Source organism: Vigna radiata, chromosome 11 (assembly GCF_000741045.1).
Source record: "Vigna radiata var. radiata cultivar VC1973A chromosome 11, Vradiata_ver6, whole genome shotgun sequence".
In the NCBI taxonomy this organism is placed as follows: Eukaryota; Viridiplantae; Streptophyta; class Magnoliopsida; order Fabales; family Fabaceae; genus Vigna; species Vigna radiata.
Window position 1 is genome coordinate 17239031 of NC_028361.1, and position 10430 is coordinate 17249460.

The window sequence follows — 10430 nt, forward strand, 5'->3', positions numbered from 1 at the left end:
TACAGGATTATGACTTTATATCGACACCTTCTTGAATTATGATGAAGTTGAAACACATGTCTTTAACTTTGAGTTTTTCTGCATTAAAATACCAAAAAGAGAATTCTCACATTTATAATGTGTACTTATGTTAGCATCCTCACAAGAAGTATTTATATCAGTCTAAACGATACCATGAGCTAAACTATTACTTCGTCCAATGATGAAGTATTTACTCAACACTTGGTATCTTTAGAAGAAAATCTTAATTCTTAAATGCTAACTCAACGGTAGGAAATCAAAAAGCACTTTGTTGTTCTAATTAAGCATTAGATGACATTAAATGCTCAACATTCAAAAACAACAAAAGTGATGAGAGAAAAGAGATATTTGTTGCATGTATAATCTACTTTATTCCTTGCAGATAACTTGCTTTACACACATCCACAAGCTTCAAATTAAAATATCAAAAGTGGACATTAGAGATAAAAGAGATATTCACATAATGTTCTTCACCTAAAGTAGTGTCCAAAAGAGAGTACAACCTACTTCAAGCAAAGTACTGAAAAAAAAAACATGTCTATTTTGACAAATTGACTTTAACCAACAACTGTTGTAAACGGAGAAAGAGAAGACACGAGAATCAAGGCCAAGAGCTTAGTCTAACAGACACTTATCCAAAAGCCTTTAAATAGAAGATCAAAAGAAAAGAACAAAAAGAGTTCAAGAAAAAAAAATATCTAAGTAGAAAAAAGGGAAGAAGAGAAAAGAAGAAAGGCAATACTCTCGATCTTCATTGTAATATTGCTTACTTACTATAAGAAAGAAAGAAAGAGGAAAGAGAGAAACACCTGTAAGTGTTTAGATTACATTGTATTGTAATTACATCCTCTCTACGAGAGTAATAATCTGAACGACATGTAAGCAATCGTTGATTGCAATTTTGAAGAAATTAAAACACTTGTTGAAACTCAGTTGAGTTAACGAAATCTAGGCAAGGTTGCTTAGTACCAAGATTGGTGCGAATACTCATCTAGTCTAGAATAACAGGAGGTTATTCGCTAACTGAGGAGACCATGAGTGGTGAGAATACTTATCCAATCTAAGTTAACAGAAGGTTACTCATTGATTGAGAAGACCAAGAGTGGTGTGAATACTCAGTTGTAATCTTGTTGAAGATTATGGTGGAACCCTGTGTGAAGGAGATTGGACGTAGCTCAACTTGAGTGAACCATTATAAAAATATTTATGCAATTATCTCTTCTCTTGACTAAACGCTTCTTTTATAAAGCCTGCAACTGAGTTTTTATTTCTAAATACAAGAACCTTCCTCACCGAACAATTATTCTTCAACAAAGAAATTTCTTACAAACTCTGCAGTGTACATTCTGAATAGCACACTAAAAGCAATTATCTCTTATAATCATTTATTAGGTTGAGTGTCTAAGCATTTATAAAAAAAAAAAAAACTCAAAACTCAACAACGTGCTATATCAGAAGGGTTACGAAAAGAATTTAACAAACTGAACCTTAGACACACCATTTAAGGACATGAACTCAAAATCAGAAAAGGGGAGAAGGTCTAATAGAATGAGAGGGTTGAAACCATATACAATATGAAAAGGAGAATTGGAGGAGGAAGAGTTGACAACCTTATTATAAGAAAACTAAATATGGGGTAGCAAATCTTCTCACTGGCATGGATTGCCCTCAATACAACATCTCAATAGTTGCCCCCAAAGTTCTATTAGACACTTCAGGTTGACCATCAGATTGTTGATGACAAGTGGTAGAGAAAAGGAGTTTAGTATTTAACTTATTCCACAAAGATCACTAGAAATGACTAAGGAACTTGGAATCTCTATCAAAAATTATAGTCTTAGGCAAACCATCTAGACGCACAACCTCTCTAAAAAATAAATTAGCAATATGGACAATATCATCTACTTTGTGGCATGGAATAAACTGAGCCATTTTTGAAAATCGATGCGCTACCATAAAGATAGAGTTCATCCATCGATGTGTTCTAAGTAAGCCTAAAACAAAATCCATAGAAATATCAACCCAAGGACTATTAAGAACAGAAAGAGAAGTGTATAAGCCATGAGGATAGGTGGTAGACTTAACATGCTTGCTTGGAATGCATTGGCTACAAAACTTAGCTACATGTTTATGTATGTGAGGCCAATAGAAATGCTCATGAAGAATAACTAATGTTTCTTCAACCCCAAAGTGTCTCATCAATCCCCCCTTATGTGTTTCTTTAATTAAGAGAAGACGTAATGAATTATTGGGTACACAAAGGAATTTGTTTTGGAAAAGGAAGCCATTTGCTAAGAAAAAAAAATCCTTGTGTGGCCCATGAGAACATTGGTCAAATGAAGAGGAGAAATAATTATCTTCTTGATACAATTCCTTTATGTGATCAAACCCAAGAAAGTTGGTTTCAAGAGTAGTCAAAATAGTATGTCTTCTTGATAGAGCATTGACTACTATGTTAGAAGAACCTTTCTTGTGTTTGATAACATATGAAAACTATTCCACAAACTCTACCCATTTAGCATATCTCTCATTGAGTTTGCCTTGTTCAATACTTTGGATATGGTATGTTATCCTCTTAATTCTCCATTTGAATGATCTTCTATTTAAAGGCTTTTTGGATAAGTGTCCATTAGACTAAGATCTTGGCCTTAATTCTTGTGTCTTCTCTTTCTTCGTGTACAACATCTGTTGGTTAAAGTCAACTATGAATATTTCTTTTGTCTTTAACGTCTACTTTTGATTTTTTTAATTTGAAACTTGTGGATGCGTGTAGAGTAGCTTATCTACAAAGAATAAAGTATATTGTGCATGCAGCAAATGTCTTTTCTCTTATCACTTTTGTTGCTTTTGAAAGTTGAGCATTTAATGTCATTTAATACTTTCTTAGAACAACAAAGTGCTTTTTGATTTTCTACCGTTGAGGCAGCTTTTAACAATTAAACTTTTCTTCTAAAGATACCAAGTGTTGAGTAAAGACTTTATCGTTAGACGAAGTAATAATTTAGCTCACGGTATTTTTTATGTTGAGTAAACGCTTCTTGTGATTTTTCCTCTTTTTATAGATAGCGTTTAACATTGTTTGTGTTTTCTTTGGTGTTTTAAGTTTTAATCTTTTAGAGTGTTTTTGTCAATGACATCGTCTTAACATTGTTTCGTTTTTCCAAGAGTTAAATTGAATACCTTTTGGGTATGATAAGTTTTACGTGTTTAGCTTCAACTATCTTAGACACTTTGGACTTATCAATTGTTTAGCGTGACGTTTGGGAATTTTGACTCAGTTGTTTTTTTGTTTCCTAAAGTCCTAAATGCTTTCCTAAGGTTTTTCTATGTCAACTATGAATATTTCTTTAGTTCTAAGTCTTATGTTTCTTCTTATGTTATTTCCAGATTATTATTCTGTTTAATGTTATTTGATTAAACTTCAAAACATGAGAGCGTTTAGGCACATAGACGATTTTGTCTTAACAAGTTTATTCATTTTTGGTTCAACACTAGTCTTCCTTACTATATCGTTTAACTCAACTAAACTAAACAACTAAGTGTTTTTATTCTCTTCAGAATTTACAAACAAAATGAAGGTATTTTAGAAAAAAAAAAGGTACAAATCAAAGCTCTCAGAGAGAGTATGTTTTCAATACAATGAAATTTGAAGACTTGTAAAAAAAATTCTTAAACAAAGAAAGCATTAGACGATGGAAGCTTAGATACAAAAGAACAACGTAAGAGTCAAAGATAAATTCTTGTATTATTCTCTTCATCTAGTCCTCTTTATATAGTCTTCTTCGTGAAAGATATGTTACTCAAAGAGAAATGACTTCGAGGAAAGCAGGTAGCCTTTAGGTATGGAGTTAGGTACATGGTAGCGCTAGAGCAATAGTGCTTTTCGCAGAGGTGGTGCGTACGACTTCCTCAAAGCAAAAAACATTAAGGAAACATTCTAAAAATGTCTTCCTATCTCTTAACACCCTATTGATCTTGTACAAAACTTTTGAATGAAGCTTGGTATTATCATGATCTGGAGAGATAAAGAAAAACAAAGCACCATAGACAAAAAGTACAAATCGTACACGCATTTAATGTTATAAATGTTGTAGAACGTTTAGGCATATTTACTACTAAGTGTTTAGGTTTAGCGCACACATTTGTGCTTTTGAGTAACAAAGCATTTACAAGATACAACATTTAATAAAAGTTTTGTCTTAAACAGTTTAAAATGTTAAACACATTTTCATCCCACATTGTTTGATTTATATAAAATATTATCCAAGTTCAACATAAACGATTTGCTCACATTGTTCAACATTGTTTTTATCAAACATATCTTTCAGACAATTTAAGCTATAAACGTTATTTCATTAAAGTTCATTTGTTAAATTTTAAAACAAGAGTTGTTAGATATTTTGTGTCTCTAAATGATCTTTATCTTATTGTTTGTGAATACACTCTGTAATATTTATCAATCTTCATTTAAGATTTAATTACATCATGTTTTTAATAAATATTTTTTTCAAAAGACTATAAAAAGATAAAATTCTATTAAACAATTGATCTCTCCCCTTTCACCCATGATTTGGCTTAGCTATAAATCATTTTTCAACATTACAAATGTTGTGATATAAGTATTGGAAATTTGTTATGACGAAAGTATTGTGATAAAAGCTCTATAAAATTGTTTTGAGAAATTATTTTAATAATAATATGTATGAATATGTGATATGTGAATATTGATTTGTGTATGTTTACAAATTACATAAAAAGTTTTACATTAAAATAAGTTTGCAATAGAGATGATTGATATGCATTGTGAATTATGCTTGTGACAAAGATTATTGGTATGTTTTGTTAAATATGTTTATCATTGGTATATGTTGTGAAACATGAAAAACATAATTGGTGCGTATTATGAAATGTGATGAAATTTGTTGTAAAATTATGAGAAATATTGGGTGCAATATTCAGAATCATATAGGTTATAAAAAATATTGATTTGAATGTCTGATAAATTAATTTTAAAGTTATGTTCCAGTTATTATAATAGTAATTGATTTACTGCATGGTATTAATTGTCTTAAGTTTATTATTACCTTAATTATTTGTTGTACGATTGATTGAAGGTATGTATGAAAAATCATGGAATTTATCTTAATTAAATGTCAGTGATGAGTATACGACACACCCTTAACTTTGTGAAACGGAGAGAGCTACATTATATTTTATTCTAATAATATTATTCACAATAAATCATTATCATAGTTTATTGTTAAAAGTCGTGTAATTGATTATGAATAGTAAAAATATCAATCCTCCAACGTTTCGCTTGAGACAATTCCTTTAATTAAAGGTAAAATATAAATGTAACTTATAATTTTTTTTTTCAATAAAACAAAATTACATAAAATATCAAACTATTTTTTCTTAGTCTGTTGAGGGGAGGGAATGATGAAAAATATGTTTCCGTTAACATATTCATAAATGGTTTACAACGGAAAACATAGTTCAAAATTAACACATGTAACTGCTATGTACAAATGACCATTGCCAAGTCCAATGTCACATACGTGTTTTAGCTTTCTAGCGCCTTACAGTCAGTGAAGCTCCCTTTTTCTTGCCTGATATCATAGCAGCATGTGACCATGATGATGGCTTAAAGCCACCAGCTAGAAGACTGGAGGCTGAAGTTGCACAAATTTTTCTTCTTTTTGATTCTAGATCTTGTCTTCTCTTATCAGACATAGAATAGCTAGACACTCCAGAGAAAATGGATTCGGCATTGATCACTGCCCTCTTGTCCTTCCTATTCTTTTCAAACTTTGTTGGAAACTTCACTCTTTTTGCTGTGGCAGAATCTTCTTCAGTAGCTGGTAGTAGTCTTATGCCAAGGCCTATTTTCTTGGAAGCATTCTCTTCTTCAGCAACTCTTTTCTTCTGACTCTGAGAAAATGGACAAGTGTCAACCTATATTTCTTTTCTTTAGAGCAGGCTTGAAATATTATTTACAAAAGAAACAATATACTGATTCTGGTTAAAAATGGAAAAGGAATAGAAAACTAAACTACAACAAATATCATGAGCCAAAGAGTACATACTCTAAGCCGGGCCCGTAGAGTCTTATTGAGAGCATAGTCATCTGAATGCCTGTTATCAGACTGCCTCTGGAGACGTACAAGCACTGGTTCAGATTCCTTCTTTTTCTTCAAGTCTTCTTCCTGGTGTTCAAGGCGGTAAAATGGATCTGCAAGCTTACCCCTTTCTGAAAGGAAAATTAAATATGAACATAGTTAGCTAACTTTATCGACAACATTTCAGTTCGCTAAACATGGTCAAAGGCAAAAGGCAAAAAAGGGTATAGCACTAGATTTAGAAGAGAAAAAATTCCATCCACTAAAATGGCCATTGGCCACTGGATCTGACAGTATGCTCTCCCTGCTTCTGAAACAAAGTTGATGACTACATGCACTAACACATTCATGCTAGCTGAAGAAAACACATACTGCTAAAAAATACTGTAATAAACAGCTTTACAGGGAGTCAATTCAAAAGTTTTGGCATCCTCAATATCAAAATCTTCAGTTTAAGAAAGCATGCACTGCTAAATTTTCACTAATACTGTAACACACCTTCATCGGCAGGCAATTCAAAAGTTTCAGCATCTTCAATATCAAAATCTTCAGTTTTTTTCTGGGCCCCACTAATAATGACATATTCACAATTCTTAGGATCAGTCTGAATGACGATCTCATGTTTGCAGCAAGCAGACTTCATAGAGAAGCTCCATATCTGAAGGACCAATAAACATTTATTAGATAGTTAACAAGAAAACTTAGGTGGAACATTACTAGATGAGGGATAAATAGTGTACAAGCAAACAAAAAGGTATAAGGCAATCAACACCCACATAATAGTGGCAAACTAAACAAAATATAACTATTCGTAAGATATATCAGGTCCACCCTTTAAATACCAAAATGATACACTTAATCACATCCACTGAAAAAATAATTTAAATTCAAATGCATTTGAATTCAACCTTAACATACCTTTGTTGAGTAATAATTCCCAACTTGCTTTTTCTCTGCATTGAACCGAACACCCTTTGCAATCATTGAATTGCATCCTCCACACCATATATTATAAGGCATCTCAAATCTGAAAGTAGTTTAGCCAGATGATGTCAAATTAAATATTAAAGAAAAAAAATATCAACATGGTATCTTAAGCAAACCAATTTAAAAAGAGTTAAACGAATGAGAAATGCAACAACAAATTTTCCTAGCTTCCATAAACACCAGACCATTTAGGTATCTTGGATCTATCATACAAACTGATAAGTACCCGAACACTTGGAATGTAGTGGGACACATAATTGGGATCCTTTATTCACCAATGGCAAACAGTTAATATGACTAAATGGTTTCTGCAGCTACTTCTGATTACCTTATAATCAGGATACCCTGATCTAGTTTTCTCGCCCTCTCCCGCAAGGCATGCTGACCATGAAACTTGTTCAGCGAACCCTGAAAAGGTAGAAAGTTTATTAGTCTCTTGATACTAGACAACTGTTGAGTTACAGGAGAGCTTAATTAAACCTGTTATTTAAACATACCTGACTCGGTTCCCATTCTGGAGGATAGTAAAAGTTGTCTGCTCTAGCAGCCGCAAGCGAAGACTGAAACAATCCAATCAGAGCAAATTCAGTATACCAGGAAATTAACGCACACCAAATTGGCCAATACATAAGAAGCACCAAGAATCCCTCTTAAGCCGAAAAACAAAATTAAAACAGACAACCATTAAGCCACAAACCAATCAATTGTATTACGAAAGAAAAATCCATAGTTTTCTCAAGAAAAGCAGTTATATCAAACACTAATACACGTACATATTAGCCACAAACATGTGCCATCAGCTTACAGTTATCAATCCCCTTTTACAAAATTCGACCATGAAAAAGAACGATTTTCAATGTACAGATTGAATTACTACAATTAAAGGTTCTCAACACAACAAACAAGAACACAAATAAAGCAGTTTAATCCAAACAGAAGATACATAATTGAATCCAGAAATTAAGAAGCACGTAATACAACAAACCCTAATTGTGATCGTATAACCATAAAACGAAAAAAAATTTAAGAATAACAAAATTCGAACCATTGCTGTTTATCTTCTTCAGAGATTATGAAGCTTTTCCCGCGGAATCTAAGATTCTTCGCTGATCAGAAAATTTCGATCGGAATAAAATTTGTCGTTCTAAGATGTAGTTGATGATAAATAGTATTGGTCTAATATATCGGGTCGGGTGATGTGATTACGTGACCCGATTTTTTTTCCTGCCACAAAAACTAGTCCAAAATAGTCTCATTTGATCCATTATATCCTTTCCTTTCATTAAAATCAAATGTACTTTGTAAAGAAAAATTAGTATTGTTTATTGTTTAGGACTAATCATAATTTTTCCTATTTTTTCAACAATTTTAATTTCTTAATTTTTAATTTTTAATTTTTAATTTATATAATTTTAGACTCTAATTTTTATATAATTTTTGTTTTATAATTTGTAATCATAACTAACTTTGATAAATTTTTTAAAAAATCCACTATTAAATTAAATATAATAAATCATACAACAATTATTATTTTCAATATCATGCAATATATTGCGACTATAATGTGATAATAGTACATAATTACTAAATAAAACATTAAAATTTGATAATACATAAGATATACTTATGAAACATATATAATATTAATACAATTATTCATTTTAAAAGTTATAAATGCAATACGTATAGTACACATCAAAAGAAAACTAGAAGAGTTTTTCAAGAAGAAAGAAACTCTTAATACAACTAACTAAATAAAACTAAATAATCATTTTATCTCACTCTTGTCTTCCACTAAAGGTATATCATCACCTAACTTACCATTTGTTCACACCGTGAAGTAATCATCACAAAAGAGTAACAAATCACAAAAGAAAAAAACAAGATAAGCTAGTGCCCAAAAGAAACATCATAAGACAACTTAATCATATTAAATACTAGCTCAACATTGATAAAGTACCAAAACTCATATAAACACACATAAACAATTGATTATAAACTCAATTTTTCGGATACATGCCTTTGACATAGGGCTTCACGGTAGGTATCCACTTATAATAGTATTTATGCTCTACAGAGCCATAAACACAAGGTTATCACCTTACTACTCACAAAGTTAGCCTCGTTCGCACCAAAGACCAAAAGTCTAGGGCTAGGACTTTTGCCATTGTCTCCTGTCGCGACCTTACCAATGAACTTACCGAATGATAGATAATTATCGACGGATATATCCTTCGGTAATTACTGACTGATTTATCTGTCGATAATTACTAAAAAATGTGTCCATCAGTAATTACGGACGATCTATATTTGTCGATAATGATTATAGACAATGAAACAACCGATGAATTCTTGACCGCCGAAAATTATATATTATCAACAGAAATTGATTATTTTCAACGGATTATGTCCGTTGTTAAATATTTTTTTGTAGTGTTGGTAAAGAACCTTATATTCCTTTATTGAAGATTTAACCAGGATTGAAAATTTATCTTCAACAAATAGTCTTTTGCGCACACCATCAATCTTCATTCTTTTTATTAAGATTATGAAAATTAGTTAAAAACACAGCATCAGGTCTCATTTTAGTTGTTAGGACTAAAAGAGAAATACCATACTCTATGCTCTTAATTTTGTAAACATAACTACCATTTAATGGATAGAAATAGATATTTATACCTGATAATTATGACATAAAAACTATTATAATTATAACTACTATTTGAATCACATCCTTTTATTTATGACTTTACTATTAATGTTGTTAAAACAAATCATCCGCTTCAGCCCGGTTCCACTCACCATACGTTGGTTAGCCAACCTAACCTGATTCATTTATTAACGAGTCAAAAAAATTTAAATCCGGCCCGGTCCACGGATTGGTGGATTAACTTAATTAAAGTTTTTTTTTAAATAAAAAAAACTACAATTTTTTTTGTAATTCAAATTTAAATAATTTCGTGTTAAACTCTAAAGACAATTCAAAATAAAAAAAATTAACATATAATCCAAAATTGATAATAAGTTTATAAAATTGATAAGTTTTGTGTCATTTATCCATTTATAAGATTAGAGTCTTGAATGGATAAATTTATAATATTTTGTTTTTTTGAAACATCTTTTTCTTTATTCTCATTTACAATACAATTAAAAAGATGTTAACTAATGTTAAATATAGTGAAAATTATGTATTGGAATTAATCCCTTGTGTTAAATACACACATAGGGTTCTCTATTTATAATAGGAGAAATATGGGCTAAGCCCAAATACAAATGAATATGTAAGAATAAAATAAAATAAGA

General features: G+C 31.1%; 1 protein-coding gene across 1 annotated transcript; it reads right to left on the minus strand.

The window, feature by feature from the left end:
* Positions 1 to 5458: 5458 nt before the first annotated feature.
* On the minus strand, positions 5459 to 8330 carry LOC106776891 (coiled-coil domain-containing protein 130). Its single transcript, XM_014664361.2, has 7 exons — positions 8173 to 8330; positions 7625 to 7687; positions 7456 to 7535; positions 7059 to 7167; positions 6639 to 6798; positions 6108 to 6271; positions 5459 to 5952 (listed from the first exon to the last, which is right to left on the minus strand). Exons 1-7 carry the CDS (start codon positions 8173 to 8175, stop codon positions 5593 to 5595), a joined length of 939 nt encoding a protein of 312 aa, XP_014519847.1. The 5' UTR covers positions 8176 to 8330; the 3' UTR covers positions 5459 to 5592.
* Between the last annotated feature and the right edge of the window lie 2100 nt (positions 8331 to 10430).

Bases quoted from the DNA above. Each gene is read 5' to 3' on its own strand.
- LOC106776891 (XM_014664361.2), bottom strand. The intron at 7,168-7,455 runs GTAATCAGAAGT...AACTACTTTCAG, and splicing joins CAGGGTATCCTGATTATAAG to ATTTGAGATGCCTTATAATA. The intron at 6,272-6,638 runs GTGTGTTACAGT...TTTTCCTTTCAG, and splicing joins TGAATTGCCTGCCGATGAAG to AAAGGGGTAAGCTTGCAGAT.